The 17,394-nt window shown below is 36.3% G+C and overlaps 1 protein-coding gene across 1 annotated transcript in view; it reads right to left on the reverse strand.

Moving 5' to 3' along the window:
• The window catches only part of LOC114046113 (collagen alpha-1(IV) chain-like), a 204,058-nt gene that overhangs the window by 7,193 nt on the left and 179,471 nt on the right, over positions 1 to 17,394 (reverse strand). Inside the window, exons 44-50 of the mRNA XM_027866369.1 lie at positions 16,882 to 16,954; positions 15,449 to 15,520; positions 14,085 to 14,213; positions 12,585 to 12,683; positions 9,327 to 9,539; positions 7,811 to 7,988; positions 2,631 to 2,745 (exon numbers count right to left, since the gene is read on the reverse strand). Of these exons, the coding sequence (XP_027722170.1) occupies positions 2,631 to 2,745; positions 7,811 to 7,988; positions 9,327 to 9,539; positions 12,585 to 12,683; positions 14,085 to 14,213; positions 15,449 to 15,520; positions 16,882 to 16,954 (879 nt within the window). The remainder of the gene's footprint in view (positions 1 to 2,630; positions 2,746 to 7,810; positions 7,989 to 9,326; positions 9,540 to 12,584; positions 12,684 to 14,084; positions 14,214 to 15,448; positions 15,521 to 16,881; positions 16,955 to 17,394) is intronic.

Raw genomic sequence — 17,394 nt, forward strand, 5'->3', positions numbered from 1 at the left:
TAAGTGTTATTATTATCCTCATTAAACAGTTGAGTAAACTGAGGCAAACAGAGGTTAAATGATTTCCTCATGGTCATATAGCTGGTGATTATCTAAGGCTGAACTTGAACTTGAATCTATGTGATTCCAGCCCAGAACTGTATCCACTGCACCATCTGAATGCCCTTAGGGTAAAACATGCTTCTTGAACTAAGCCATTTCCCAGGTTAGTCACTTTAGGGCTTCCTCCTGATCACACGGTGGAGAAGGAGCCATATTATTAACTTTTCTACACCAGATTAGATGACCGCAGAGAATAACCAGGTGAAATTGCAGTTGCCCAGAAATCTGAGGTAATGTTAGAAGCCTACATAAGGCCTGGGGAGCTTCAGAATTCATTTCCTTTTTTATTCAGAAAAATTGTGTTTCAATTTCATCAATTGCAATTGGTTATATTCCTCTTTGAAATGCCCTACTTGGTGGTGGAGCTGAAAGAAAGAATCCTAGTTCTCATTGAAAAAGTGATCTGACCTTGCTTTGAGTCCTTTGGGCATCCTGTCAATGGAAGACCATTCTTGTATTTGAGCTGTGTGAATATTCTTTACAAACTCCTCATCCAGCTTCTAATTGTGATGGGATGAAGTTATTTCACTTTTTAAACCAACTTTACATTCCATACATTGAAAAAGAAATAACTAATGCTCTGCCCTTTCTCCTTTGAAGACCACACCACAGGAAGACACTATTGTGCCACCTAAAACAAACTGCAGGCTGGCATACTTTGTAGAAATGGCTACTGCTGGTCTTGAAACTGTGGCTAAGTCTGTAATAAGGTAAGCTGCTGACAGATATGTAGGCTTATTCTGATCTCCCGAACATCATTATCTCTATATGCTTTTGATTTTGGCAATCATGTTCGAGGCCTTTGTGTAAATGACAAAAGGATAGAGGAGACTAAAAAAAAAATCCTTTCCTGCATCTCTTTGCATCTTGTCTCTACTCACTGAGCTTAATTTTTTTTACATTGACATATATTCCATTTAGTCTTTATTGTGATAACAAAGTGAAAATTCCAATATTTCATTCAAATGAAAATTATACTTTTATTTTTTTTTTTAGCATCAGAATTCCTCCACAGTCTCTTTTGGAACCTTTAGTTTTTCTTCTTGCCTAAGTTAAGCATTAACATTCCAAATAGAGAAATATATACTACATTTTTGGCAAGGGTATATTAACCATTAAAATCCATGCAATTTTATCCTGTAAAAAAATTCTTATTTTATTATAGTCAATTCAGTGAATTCTACTGTGTTCAATCTGGTCAAAATGCAAAGAGAACTTTAATATTTAATTACTTGGACAACTTCTAAAAACACTGACGAGAAAAAATAATTACTATAGGGTCACTTCTTCTTTCAGTCTAACAACCACCTGATAAAAGGGCTGGGCTCATTGGGACAATATAATTCCACAACCTGTAAAATGTCACCACAGATAGGGCAGGAAGAAATGATTGCAAAGGACCCCCAGCAGGAAAGGCATTTGTGTAGAAAGAAAATTGTTCATCCCAACCTTTCAGAGGGAAGGTCAGCAAATACCAAAGAAAAGTTGGCCTGAGGAATTCAAGGATTTTATGGATTGAGGTAAATGTGTTCTGGATTGAGACTAAAAGAGACTGAAAATAGGAACAACAAAGTAAGTGGGGCCACAATAAAAAATATTCTCCATTTAGTGGTGTTTTTTTTTTAAAAGCAAAAGCCAAAAAAAAAAAAAAACAAGTCAAACAAAACTCAGTTGATTCTTAAGAGTATTCCCAAAGCAGGCAGAACTTCTTGGGGAAAAGATGGTTCCGTTCTTGTCTTTGTTCCACTGGTACTTCGCGTGATGCCTGGCACATAGTAGGCAATTAGTAAAGGTTTATTGAATTACTCTAGTGGTTTTGATATCATAAATAATTAAGGAAAAAAGCCAGTGAGTCATTCCTAGGAGGTATAAAACCCAGCTATTGAATGACAATCAAGGAGAAATTGGACCCAAAATAAACATCACTGAAAGACCCTCTACACAACTAGATGTGCTAAAATTATCTAGCAGTGTATTTTAGGTGTTTTCCCCAACTCATTCAGATTTTTTACTAGTAAGCAGCTGTGTGTCATATTAAAACTTACATATCTCCACATATTCCATTATCCTCTTTTCCTCTGGGGGGAAAAAAAAAAACAACACAAACAGGTTTTTAGCTCCTTCGGAAAGCTTATCATGTTGCTTATGCTGGAAACAATTCAACTGAACAGCTGAGGGCTGCAATTGGAAAGTGTGTAAATGTTTCTTCCATTTTCCAGAAAGATATTAGAGCTGTCTACTCCAGTCCTGAACCTCTAAAGGTAAAAGGAATGTCTCAGGCTCAGAGGCTTATGTCTTGAGCAAACAAACAACGGGTGCCCAAATGCAGAGTAGGTAAAAGCCTGCAGTGCCTTGAGAAATAGAACTAACAATAAGGGAAATGAGGAGTGATTCATTTGTTTTCATATCTGGAGCCCTCAGTGACCAAAATCTTACAACAATGAAAACAAAAATGTTGCTACTTACAGATGGATAGTGGGTCAATGTAGCAACGTAGCAGGAAAGATACAGTCCTCTACGCCACTTACCATAACAAAAGAATAGCCAATCCACAGGGATGACCATCCATTAGGGCACTGCGGTATCTGGATTGTTTGGCTGTGGACTGCCATCACCATGGCAGGAGCCTCACATACAGCACACCTGTGAAAATGAGGGGCAAAAAACATCAATACAGTTGATACAAAGAGCTCCTGCCTGTAGAATTTCTCATTTATTTTAGAACTGAATGGAATTTCACAGACCATCAAGCCCAACCCCTACCCAAAACCTGAACGATGTCTACAATGCAAGAAATGGCTGCATTTTTCAAATTCACACTATTCAAAGCTTTACTTATATAATACATGGTAACTGGTTCCAACTCACTGGAAGTAAGCAGTGTGAATTTCAATAATACAACTGTTTCAGGGGAATTTGTTATTCGTACTAATTGGGACTGAGCTATACTCCCTAGAGGCCATTTGTAAACCTCCAAGGATGGAGATTTCACTTTATCCTATTACTGAAAGTCTTTACTTACAGCTTATTGAATCATGTTATATCCATCACTGAGCATGCCATGACTACTTTTACAAATGCATGCCACTTATCTTTCAAAAATGAAACCAACTGCCTTCAGGCAACTTATTATAAATATGAATTTGGTTTGTACAATCTTTCTTCAAGATAGCAAGGGAAGAATATTTTAAACCTGAGCAGCCTCCTATAATAAGAAAAAAACACCTTGACACCAGGACTCAGGAAGAGTATTGTAACTGAATTAAAGTTATAAAGACACGGCCAAAAGGGGGAGTGGTGGGAGGGGAGTACAGACAAGCCTCTCAAACCACTGAGGGACTTAAAAATTTCTCAAGTTCAAACTCTTGAAATACACACAGGAATAAATAAAAAGCATATGTGGTCCTTAGGTTTGCTCAAATCTAAAATATTGTATTTATACTAAAATATTCTCATTTGGGGAAGTATATTTGTAAAGGTTGGTTTAAAAAAATTTTGTTTTTGAAAAAAATTAAATAGTGACAGTGAAGTAATTGCATTCAAGTCACAAATTGAACAAGATGTTAACAAAGCCGATAAATGAATATAAATGCTGTTAATAATTATACCTAGTTGTGCTAGAACATTTGCATGAAAATGCATGAAGAGTAGGTGGAGAACTTAAATTAGTCATTTGATTTTCAGTGGACTTTTGTGTCTGTGTGTGTGCCATTTTCTATTTTATTCACACAAATGCAGATGAATTAAAAGGTTTCATTGAAATTGGCCTCATACAGCTGCTGCCATCTGCTTGCCAAACAGAAAACAAGAAAACTGCAGGAGAGGGATGGTGCCTATATAATGTGTTTCCCTCAGTAATAAAGAAGTTGTCTGGGGAGCAGTTTTAGTAAACAAGTTGGATAGCTTGGAAGAGATGATGAAACCATAGAATTTTAGAACTAGAAGAGGCTGTGATTTAATATGGGACCTGCACAGGCAATGCCACCCATGCTGCCAACTCATCTATAAGTTATAGTGTTAGAGTGCTGCTTGGGAGTACTGAAATGTTAAGTGGCTTCCCAATGGTCATAAGGTAATGTGTATCAGAGACAGGATTAGAACCTAGGTTTTCTTGATTCTGAGGCTAGGCCTCTTTCTAGTCATTATACCATGCTGCCTCTTGGAAGGGACCTTACTGATATGGCCCCATAACATTACCTCATGTTTAAATTATAAGTTGTAATTTACAATTGTTTAAAATTGTAATTGGGAAATCTTTAACAAAATAAATAAAATACAAGAGAATAAAAATAATATTAATACGTGGTTTTCTAAGTCAATAAGAAGCCTGCAGAAATCCTTATGTAAGGTTAAGTGACTCTCATTTCCATTTGAGTGTGACTGATTTAATCCAACCACTTCCTTTTATACATAAGGAAACCAAGACCCATAAAGATTATTTTAATTTATACAGGGTAGAACTACAACTAGACCAATTTTTCCTTGATTCCTAGTTCAGTACTCTTTCCACTTAGCACCATTACATAGTCACTAATTTTCTGAAGATTTTCAACGAAGTATTACTCCAAAGGATAGGATCTGACTTCATCAACTCCAAGCAAAAAACAAGCAAAACCAAAAACAAACTTAAGATTACATTTTCTTTGTTTGTGTGTATAGAACTCTGGATTTTATATAAAGGTAATTCTCCCATTGGGCATTTGGACTCACAACGTAATCTTGTGAGAATGGAAAAGCCCTGGGTGATCTTTTTAGAATGGAAACTTCATGAAGGCAAGGACTGTTTCATCTTTGTCTCTGTATTAGCACATGCTGTTGTTGTTGTTGACTCCTCCATATGGGATTTTCTCGGCAAGGATACTAGAGTGGCTTGCCATTTCCTTCTCCAGTGGATTAAGGAAAGAGAGGTTAAGTCACTTGCCCAAGGTCACACAGCTATTAAGTATCTGTGACTGGATTTGAACTCAGGTCTTCCTGACTCCATACCTAGCATTCTATCCACTGAACCATGTAACTGCCTCTATTAGCACAGAGTATGAGCTTAAGAAATGCTTGCTAAATGGCGTAATTGATATTAATCCTAAAACATTGTTAGATAAAAATGTGAAAACTATAGTGAGTAAGAGGTAAGTAGAAACTAACAGCTATGCTTACTACATGGAAAAACAATGCATTTGTTTGAATTAGGAATTCTGGTCACCTGCTGTGTCTATAAACTGTCAACCTTTAGACTGACTCATAGAACTAGGCAATCAGAACACTCTAAAAGAAAATATCACAGGAGCCATGAGGTCTTAGCACATTTAAATAATATCTAAGATGTTTATTATATAGTATATAAACATATGTATACATATATACATATATCTATATGTAAAGATAGATGGATGGATGGACAAATTGATGAATGGATGGATGGATAATTCACAAATGATGTGAGAATCACTGAAAATAAACAAAAGATATTTTTAGGATAGGGACTATATCCTTCTTATCTCTGTATCTCTCCCCAGGACCTACCACAGTTCACCACTCAGAGAGGGTGTTTCATACATTATTTTTTTAAATGGGTGTTGTTGAATTAACAACATACTGTTGTTTGAGAAACCCATAGAAAATGAGGCATTTAAGAATTTCATCTTCTTTGAAGGGAGGGGCTTTACCTCATAAAATTCTCATGGCTGGGGTTCACCTATCAAAACTATGAATTCACTGGGGCCCTTATTAAATAGGTATTGCTATAAAGAAGATTGACATAATAGAGTTCTGGAGTTGAAATGGGGTTCAAATTCAACCTCTGATACTTCATAGCTATATGACCTTGAAGAAGTCACTTAATTTCTAATGTGCCTCCAACACATCTCTATAAATAATTATCTACTAAGCCATTGATAGTTGTTAAGGCAGTATTCACAGTGGTGAAGGGTGTTACTATGCCAGGAGTACCCCAAGCTGATGAAGTAAGAGACCACATATTTGCATAATGATAACAGGGTTTTTTTTAAACATTACTATTGAAGAAAAACAACATTTAAATTAGTTTTAGGTTTGTGTCTAGTGAAACAGGGATGTTTCTGAGTATGGGGAGCTTTTAGAACAGGGGTGGAGAACCTGCTCTAGAACTAGGGTAGTAAATAGATACTAACTGACCTAAAACGTACAGTATTAGAGAAATGAAACAGAGACCATGAAGGTTGCTTCTTTCATATTTTGAGTGTCATATACCTCATTCTTTTTCTATGTTCTAAGACTGAGAAAACTGATTCATTCAAAGTATAAGAAAAAATGAGAAATGTAGCTGGATAAAGAACTAAGAAATATTCCGTTATATAATACATTCATACCTATCACCTGGTAGAAAAAAAAAGCTTACTAGCTATTATGTGTTTCATGATTTATTGGAAAATGTTTCCCTTTTTCTTTCCTTCCCACAATACAGCATGACTATAGCTTTTTTTCTTGAAATGTGATCTGCGTCTGACTTGTCTCCAAGAACAATCAATCCACTGACACCATAAATTGACCACATTCTAAAAGGTGCTAATCAGTGGTGCTCCTATGTCAACTAGAAATGCTATTTGATGGTGACCCCAAGCTGCTTCTTTTCACTCACTCTGAGTAGACAGCTTTAAATGAACCTCTGATACTACCCTATAATTTACCTCAAGGAGCTAATTATCACTTAGAAACTTAAAAAAACAAAAGGTTGGCCATTTTTCCTCTTTCAATACCCTCTTACTGACTTTTACCATTATTTCCTCAATATGAAAAAAATGCAATTTATTCATTTGTTGCTTGGCCAAATTGGTTTACAGGTTTTCTGTGAACTCTTACTAGTGCTGAGGAGTCAACATTTAATTTGAAGGAAAGGAAGAAAATAAGATAGAAGGACTCTGACCCAGATCCTTTTTATGCAGAATTTCAAACCTGGGAAATGATTGCAGATTTTGAGGCATATTGTCAAAAAACTTTACTGTGCAATCATTAAATGTAGAACCAGAATAGGATTATCTTTGTGGAGATTTTTTGGAGATGTTTCAATTATGAGAATATGATCAATCAGGCTGAAGTAGGCAGTATTCAGGCAATACCTTTTTACTAGAGCCTTTTTACTACTACTTTACTTTTTACTACTTTACTAGAGCCTTTTTACTACTACTTTACTAGAGGAATTGAAAGAAAGTTCTAGAATAAGAGTTCCAGTCCAGAACTTTGTCTCTAATTTGTCTTCAGAATTTTACTTATGCTGAACATAGGGGTAGGGATAGCAGAACTCCCAGGTGAGGAAATTCCTTCTTATCAAGCAAGGAGGGTATCTTCTCCAAAACTAACCCAAAGTCTTAAAGGGTTGCATAAAGCTCTGAGAGGTTAAGTGATTTAGCCAAGGTCACACAGCTAGTATGTGTCAAAGGCTTCTGTCTCTAACACTCCATCCAGTATGCTACTGCTGCCTCTGTTCTGTATCTTATTTATTGAAAATTAAATAAAGAGAGAAATAAAGAGGCTTGTGGACAAAATGATTCGAGTGAACATCCATATAATGAAATTTTCATAACCAAAAATCCAACACTCAGTCCTGACATATCCAGCAAACGATCTAGCAAAGAATTAAGCCCTTTACCAAACAGATAGTTCCCTCTTGCCCCAAGCCAGAGAAAAATCTGCAATTTCATTTTTTTCACACTGAATCATCAAATGCTCTACCCACCTACTAATAAATGGCCTAATATTTTCACCAGAAATGGGTGCCATAGACATTGGCATGGGCTCAGGAGTAGACAACCAATAGGAGTAGTCATTTCTTGATGCAAAGTTGCAAACATTGTTAATATTGCAGAAAAGGAATGGCATGGTACTGAATTTGCGTAGACAACTTCCAGCCGTACCTAGATGAGCAAAGAAAAAACAATATAGGTTTAAGAAAAAAACACAAGAGAAATGATTAAACTTGTCTATTTTAAGCTCCTCAGTGAAAGGAGTTGTGTGAATAAGGAAATGGACTACTTGTCCTAACCTGTGATTCTTAGGGAAAATATCAAGTTTCTTTTTCTTTTTTTTTCTTCCTTAAGCCTTTTCACTGTTGTTCCCAAAGTGGGCACTGGAATGATCCAGGAGGATGGTAGTAATTTGAAATGATACAATTTTTTTAAAAAAAAATACTAAAGGATTAAAGAAAGTAGATTTTCATGGGGGTCCTGAGTAATTTTTTTTGAAAAGGGGGCAGTAGGCCAAATAAGTTTGAGAACTCCTGGTTGTTGGCTTCTGCACAGATCTTATGTTCACTTTAAATTTTTGAGTAAAGTACTTAGAAAACTGTAATGTACTTTATAAATTGGAACTATTCTCATAATGAGGGAAAGCAGTTTTAAATTTTCTTCAATAATCATTCCATTACTGAAATACAATATAGCAAGATAATCATAGCCTCCAAAGTGTGAAGTTGAGTTAACATACACAAAGTACTATGTAAACCTATGTAAATGCTAGTTATTATCATTATCATTATTAACCATAGGATCATAAATTTAGAGCAAGAGAGGACCTTAAATCTCCTGCAATTACTTTCAACCCCCTCATTTTACAGATGAAAAAACTGAGGCTGTGAGATGTGACTTGCCCAGGTTCACACAGCTAATCAATGTCTGAGGAAGGATTCAAACTCTGGTCTTCCTAACTCTGTATCCAGCACTGTATCCAACATATTGCCTAGAAGCCCTTGATGATGTTAATCATCAAATAGACAGGAGTCACATTTATGCTGACACTCTCTTGAATTAGTCAGCAATCTTTCATGGAGAATTTTTGTTTTGTTTTGTTTTGTTTTAATTTGTTTCTTCCAGGAACTTTTCCTATATACCTGCATGATTTTTATCTCACGCTGGGCTTTAGTATACCAGGCTTATGTCAAATATAGATGAAGGCAACCTGCCATCTATCTATCTACCTATCTATCTATCTATCTATCTATCTATCTATCTATCTATCTATTCATCTCTGTAAAACCTTTATAGTATCAGTTGTCAATAAAGAATTCTTTAATAACAAGCAGTGTCTTCTTAATCACATCCTAGTTATACTCTCCCTAAACTTTTGAAACAACCTTATTCCACATATCTACAAATCCATAAGTGAAGGGAATTCTGAAGCTAGAATTTTTTTAAATTTACCAATATTAAATTGCTTTTTACTTTTTGGAATTTTTTTAATGCCTATTAATGCCTTACCCAAGTCCTGGCCATGTGCTCGTTCATTCCCTTGTACATAGAGCAAAGAATAGCCATGGTAGATTATTTTGGTCCCAGGGGGACACTGTGGATCATCTATGGTTTGACTGTGCCTGGTAACAAGGAATCCATGATCTACAGAGGGAGTACCCGGAGGACCCATTGAACCTGGCAGCCCATCTGGACCTGGTGGACCAGGATGTCCTTTTGGACCTGTAGGAAAGAACCAAAAAAAAAAATCATTCCATTTTCCTTTCACTGACTATGGCCCAACCCTTATAAAAGAGATCTATCAGACTTACACATGTCATCACCAAACATGTCTCTAACACTTAGTTTGTACTTTTTAGTACATTGCAAAGAGCAAGCTATAAACTTCATTTAGCCCTCCTGCCCACAGTGTTTTATTTTTCCTTTTAAAATGCCCTCTTTAAGCTATTTTTATTAGACCATCTGACATGTCAGCCACCATTCTCTACAAAGTTGAATTCCTGTATCTCATCCAAGGACTCTTGTTACTGAGTGCCAAAAGTGTCTCTTTTTGGTCAAGGAAAAAGAGGCAGAGCGTTATAGTGGAATGAGCCCTAGACAAAGGTATATGTGTTCTGGCTCTGCCACTTACTAACCAAGACACATACATAAGTGGTTTTGCCCCTCTGAGACCTAGCTTACACTTCTGTAAAATGAAGTTAATAACAACTGCACTAGCTACCCCACAGGATTGTTTTGAGGAAAGCATTTTGTAAACTGTAAAGTGATGTAAGAAACTGAGAAGCATCAGCGCCCAGTAGAGAAGAAAATACACTGGACATGGAATCAGAAAACCTGATTACCATTGCCAGCTCTGCCATATACACGGGCAAATCACTTAACTTCTCTGAGGCAGCCTCCATTTTCTCATTTATAAGACGGAAGTAACAATACTTGACCTATCCACCTCCCAAAGGGCCTTGTCATCTGTAAAGCACTACGTAAATATGAGTTATTATTAAGGCAAATTTGCCTACTACTTCCTGATTTTATTCCCTCCAGGAACTTGCTGCATGAATTACTCCTCCTCTCTCTTGAATCATTATGGAATTTCCCTAAATTGGATTCTTCTCCCTGGCTAAAAGCATCATTTAAAAACAAACTTTCCTCAATTCTATGATCTCTTAAACTGCCATCTTCTCTCTTTTCTTTCAGAAATTAATTTTTTCCAGAGAAGTACTTCTATTTCATTACCACCTAAGCACTCCTTAAAGTCTTGCAACTGGGCATCTACTTTCTCCAAGTTACTGTGACCATTCTCAAAACTCTTACTCAGAAAAACACAAAATCTCTTTTCAATCCTTATTTTCCTTTGACAACAGTGATCAGTCCTTAAAAACTCTATTTTGTCTTTCATGAGACTGCATTATCCACTGCCCCTTTACCAACTACTTTTTCTCATTTCTAAATGTAGACATACCCTAAGACTGTTCTTAACACACTCTCCTTCTGAGATCTCATGTTGTTAAAAGACCTCAGTCATCACTTCTACTTAAGTAACTCCGAAATCCATCCCTCTATCTGAATTCTTTCAATATCTCCCATATTTATCACCTTCATTCCATCCCTATTGCCACTATCAAAATCTAGGATTTATTTAATTAATTAGATTTATTCTCTGTCCAGCCTGGGGTTTTGTTTGTTTTGTTTTTTATTTTGTTTTGTTTTTGTTTTTTGTGAATGATGCTCCCTAATCCTGGGATGCTATTCTCTTACAGCCTGCTTGTCAAAATTCTACCCACTCTTCAAGAACTCAGATCCTCATCACAAGGTATGATCTCATCCTCTTCTGAGCAGCTACAGTCATTTATTTGTACCTCTCTTATTGCACTTAACCATATTTTGATTTTTATTCTAGTTCTGTGTACTTTTCTTATGGCCTCTTTAAACTGTAATCTCCACAAGGCCATGGACAATAACTCATTCATCTTTATATCCAGAAAACACCAACACACCATGTACTCAATAAAAAGTTGTTGAATTGAATATTTCCTGCCCAGAATGGTCCCAATTGAAGACAGGGTAATAGGATAAGTCTAGGACAGCTGTTGCTATTATCATCTTTAACACTTGGACATCAATCAGATTTTTTGACAGAAGTCTGCCATGTGGTAACCTTCAAAATTAGTTTTTTTCTTTTGTTCTCTACCTAACTTAAGACCAATAAGCCTTAAGGTCCCTTTTTTGTATTCTCACCAGCACCAGTGTTATTTCTATGTCCTAAAGAATTCAGATCATGTTTCTAAAATGATATGAAATGACATTTTAGCTAATTATGACATTAATATGCTTGTTCTCTGCTTTTTTCCCTTTCTATAATTGAAAGACATTTTTTATAATAAGGAAAATTTACTGAGAGTAAAGGACTCTAGCTATGCTCTTCCTTTATAGAGAATTTGTATCTATCTCTTGATACTGTGCCCTCCCACAAATATCAACAAGTTATGCATTTGAAAAACTACTCAGAAACTAAAAATTCTTTTCAAAGGCCTTCCACTTTTAAAGGCTATATATTGACACACACACACACAACTTTTCTAAGACTCTTTTTTGAATTCCCCATTTCCATTTTCTTTCAACTAAGTTAATTTTTTAAGTTCTGGCGTATGCTGAAACAGAAATAACACTGAAATATACTGTGCTAGTGAGAATACAAACAAAGAGATCTTAAGGCTTATTATCTTAAATTAGAAGAAAACAAACCAAAATTGATTATTGTCTTTCCTGAACTCTGTACCAGACTCCTCCCCCATCCTTGTCTGCTGCCTTGCCATCTTGCAGAGACTTTCATTCAAAAACCCTCCTCTCCTGATTGGTGACTCCCTCCCTAGTACCCCCATTTTGGGAAGGACCCTAACCATGTTTCACTTCACTAACACATGTACTCTCTCTCCAGATTCTTTGTCCTGGCCATCCTGGAGAAACCTCTGCTTTGAGGCCCTCCTCCCCTGATTGGTGGTTCCTTTCCCAGGACCCCCTACATTTCCTTCTCCTTTTCTCCTTCTCTCCAGATCCTCTTTATGTATGATCTTCCCCTGTTTGAATGTAAGCTCTGTAAGAGTAGGGCTTATGTTGCTTACTTATCTTTGGATCTTCAGCACATGGCACAGTGGGTGGCACAGAGTAAATAGTTAATGAATGTTTTATCTATTGTTTTATCAACCTATCCATACTGTTCTATCACTTTTATTACTAAAGGTTTATATTGTAATACATCAGTATACCTACCAGGAGGACCAAAAGGGCCTGGTTCTCCTTTTTGTCCAGGTGCACCATCAAACCCTGGGTTACCAGGTGGTCCAGGAATACCCGCAGATCCTGTTACACCTAAATTAAGCAGGGGAAAACAAACACATGACTAAGTCATATATCTTTCCTTTGCTGAAGTAGCATAGATCATTATTCCATTGTGAAATGTCTGGCCCCAGATCTTTCCCCTTTCAGGGTGTCATGTATAAGGTCAAAATTGACCTGAAATTCCATCTACCAACTTTCCTTCCTTAATAGAATATGTGCTCCAACCAGAGTCAATCAACAACGGTAGCACTGACATCAGCAACAACAATAGCCAGCATTTAAAGTTTATAAAGCACGTTATGTGTTTCATTTCATTTGTTCCTTGCAGAGTATTTCCATACAGCATAGTAGGTTCATTCTGAGATAAGAGGCTACTAAAAGTAAAGGTTGAAGGAAAGATTTCTGGAGATTGTTAATATTCTATTAAGGCAGCCTTTAGCAAAATGGTGTTCTGAAGGTTTGACTTTTCTTCCTTTGGTGCACAAGAGGAAGGAGTGAAAACTTTGTCGACAGGGAACTCCTCTTCTATTAGTATAGATTATTAACTACCTCCTCAAGACGCCTTAACTCTGCCTTCCTCCTACTTTTGCTTTCCATCTCCTCTCTAAATGTTGTGTCTTCTCTCTTGAGAACATAAACTCCTTGAGGGCAGGAACTGTCTTGCTTGTTCTGTTTCTATTCACGGTGCTTAAACAGTGCCTGGCACTTAGTAAGCACTTAATACATTCTAGGTCACTCCTTTTTCCTTCCTTCCTTTCTTCTTTTCTTTCATTTCCTTCCTTCCTTCCTTCCTTCCTTCCTTCCTTCCTTCCTTCCTTCCTTCCTTCCTTCCTTCCTTTCTTTCTTTCTTTCTTTCTTTCTTTCTTTCTTTCTTTCTTTCTTTCTTCCTTCCTTCCTTCCTTCCTTTCTTTCCCTTTCTCTTACCTTGATCTATCATTAAAATGTGAAATATATCTCTGAAATGAGATTGGGGAAAGGTTGGCATGAACTCACTGAGTGTGCATTGATGAAGAATAAAACTCAGACACTGGTAACAAGTCATTATGGCTTCTAGACAATATTTGAGAATATTAATTCCACCTATGGATAATTTGGTAATGGAGTTAAATAACTTCTTTTATTTCTTTTTTCTGATCAGAAGGTAGTCAATTTGAATTGGCTTCCCTTTTCCTACAGTTTGGATCCAAAAGGACTCCCCTGGAAAACTCTGGTTGGTCTTAATAGAAATTTAGACTTGAAAAGAAAATTCATAACCAATTGGTCGTTTTTACAGTACACAGTTTTGTTTTTATATGTATTGGCTATAAAACGAAAGTCATGGAGGAGGATACAGAAATGGATACACATATACTCCCCAATATTACAAACACACAGACACACACACAGACACACACACATACACGCATACACACGCACACACAAATTTCTTACCTTGTTGTCCCTTAGGACCTGGAGGGCCTGGAAGACCTTTAAGCCCTGCTGGCCCCTCAGGACCAGGGATACCTGGCTCTCCTTTGATTAGGCTGTAAGGGCCTGGAGGACCAGGTGGTCCTGGAAGACCTGGAAGAATTAATAGTACAGTGAGAAATGTTTAACTGTCGAGCCTACCTACAAAAAGGTTAGGGCTAAATATAGCCCAAATATAATGATTTTCTCAAAACCTTAAAATTAGTTCTCCTAGAACTTAGATATTAAACCTTAACTTTCTTCTTCATTCTCGTCTCAGTTTTTGAGCTTCAAATCAGACAGGGTTTGGCAGGAATTTTAAGGTAATCTAGTCCAATTTCCCACAAATAAAAGAACCTCTTCTATAATATCCTTGAGAAGTGGTCGTTGGCTTCTATTTAAACATTTACAGTAGTGAAGAGCAAATTTACAAATCTAAACAGCCTAATTGTTACAAAGTTCTTCATTGTATTAAGTTGAAGTTGCTTATGCTCTTCCCAAGTCAGCCTCTTTTAGCGACACAGATTACCTAATCTTTCTTCCTTACAATAGTCATCAAAATAACTGAAAACACCGATTACAAACCTTCTCAAGTCTTCTCTTCTTTAGGCCACACATCCCCAGTTCCTTCCTCATAAAAGCTTCTAGATCTTTCACCATTCTAATTGTCTTTCTCTAAATAGTTCCAATTTGCCAATGCCCTTTTTAAAAATGCCGTGCTCAAAATTGAACACAATGATCTAGATGCAAGGGGACTATTATCTCTCTTGATTTGATATGACATTTCTTCTTAATTCAGCCTAAGTTTCAAGTTTAGCTTCTTTTAGTAGCTATGTCATATTGTTGACTTGAAGTCAATGAAAATTAGGTCATTTTCTTATGAAATTTTCATGTACTTGTTCAGATGATTTCTTAAACTTAAGAACAGAACTTTGCATATATTACTGTTTAGTTTTATCCTGTTAGTTCTGGACCAGAATTCTAACCTTATCACAATTTTAACCTTGATTTTGTCATGTCATATTAGCCAATCTTCACAAATTTTTGTCGGTTGCAAATTTAACAAATATTTTCTCTGTGTCTCTTTCAAATTATTTATAAAAATGCTGAACAGCAGAGATCCAGAAATAGAATCCTACCACATACCACATGGAGATCTGCTGATTAGGTCTTTATAACGGCTTTGTAACTGTTATTCTTAAATAATTTCCTTCATTTGTGCTTTATTTCACCATTTAAATATAAATTCCCTAATAGGAAAAGCCCATGTCTTGAGTTTCCTTTGTAGTCCTGTACAGTGCCCAAGACAGACCCTTAGTAAATGCTGGACTCATGACAAATGCCCCTACCTTTTGAACCTGGGAATCCCTGATCTCCTTGATCTCCTTTGAGTCCCTGAAGGCCAGTAGAACCTTTGGCACCTAGAAAGCAAAGAAAAAATATTCAAGTACAAAAGAAAGTCTTTTCTTTAAAACTTCCCAACATGAAAAGGTAATCCTTTCTACCCCAATGCCTCTTCATGGTATGGGAGCAACCTTGGGTCATCAAAGGCTACATAAGGAGGACACAAGCTCTTCTAGCATGTTCTACCATACATGAAAGGCTTCAGATGTATTCCTGGTGATGGGAGGTGCCTTCTCACTGAGGCCTACCATAGCTAAGTATGACAACACACATTTTAAAGGCAGAAGAGATCTTAGAGGTCATAGAGTTGTACTTGGTTATATTACAGATGAGGAAACTGAGGCCAAGAACCTTTTAAGGGCTAGCCCAAGGTCATATAACTAGCCTGTAAAAGGCAGAATCAAGATATGAACTTAGGTCATTTTACTCCAAATCCAATATTCTTTACATTATAGCTGTAGGCTGGCTATCAGGCTAGGATGAGTTCTTTGGCTCGAAATAATAAATAATGTTATGAATAGTAAAAATAAGTAACAAATAATGCTATTTGTGCCCTAAGGCAGCTAGGTGGCACAATGGAGAGAGTGCTGGGCCTGAAGTCAGGAAAGAATTTCTAAGTTCAAATCTGGCTTCAGACACTTACTAGCTGAACAACCCTGGGCAAGTCACTGAACACTGTTTGCCTCAGTTTCCTCATCTGTAAAAGGAGCTAAAGAAGGAAATGACAAACCATTCCAGTATCTTTGACAAGAAAACCTCAAATGGGGTCATGAAGAATCAGACATGATTGAAACAACTAACAACATTCGTGCCCTGAGTTTCTGCAAATGAATTTCTGAATTTTATCTATTTTGAAATACATGTTGGTTTTATGAAACACTGGCACTTCATTTGTGAGCATGTGAAGTATGATCATTATCTAGAATTCTGTTCAATTTTTAAGACTAAGGAAAATTCAGGGAACATATTTATTATGCTATTATTTTTTAATATTCACAAAATAGAAGAAAATATTATGAACTCTTTGGCTCCCATAATAAGCCATTCTTAATTAGAATCAGAAAGTATAATTTTGAAAATAATATAAAAAGATTCTAAAAGAATGTTATGGATTCAATGGAGTCAATGGAAACATCTTCATCTACATTGAGGTATAAGTGTAACAAGGTATGGCCCTGATTACAAGCAAAGAAATATGGCAACCTTTGGCTACCACAACACATGATCCTTTGGACTGAAAAAAATAAATAAACAAAATTGTAGAACAAGTCACCTAGTTCTTATGCTATAAATCTGCAAGTGCTACTTATTGCTAATTTAACTATGACTGGGAAAATTTGTAGAAATTGAAACAGAATATCATTCGACTGTTACTTACCTTGAAATCCTGGAACACCTGGAGGTCCCATATCACCCTTAGAACCAGTGATTCCTGGTGTACCACCAATACCCTTAGGGAAAAAGATGGAAGCAGTCATTGGGCAGGAGTTACTTGGCAGAGTTACAATAGGTTGCAGTAGGTTATACTGGCAAATAACCTACGAGAATCAGGAGGCTGATTTTTTTGCTCCCAAAATTCAAATTCAGTATTGTTTCTAAAATTAAGTTTCAAATGTTATTTGGAAAATGATATTTTGGAAGAGATGAAGAAAAGAAAAGAGGATGATATAAAAAGAAAGGAGGATGATATTTTGGAAGAGATGAAGAAAAGAAAGGAGGATGATATAAAAAGGTTGTCTTCTTTTTTAAAATGAATATCATGAATTTTAAAATATTGTCTCACTTTCTAGCTATTTCAATATGTATTCTATTTCCAGGTCATGGGTAATAATATATGAAAAAATTTACTGCTTCTTACACAGATTTGTTTCTCTACTTTGCTTTCATAGAA

Source organism: Vombatus ursinus, unplaced genomic scaffold, assembly GCF_900497805.2.
Source record: "Vombatus ursinus unplaced genomic scaffold, bare-nosed wombat genome assembly UNPS02014781.1, whole genome shotgun sequence".
Taxonomy (NCBI): Eukaryota; Metazoa; Chordata; class Mammalia; order Diprotodontia; family Vombatidae; genus Vombatus; species Vombatus ursinus.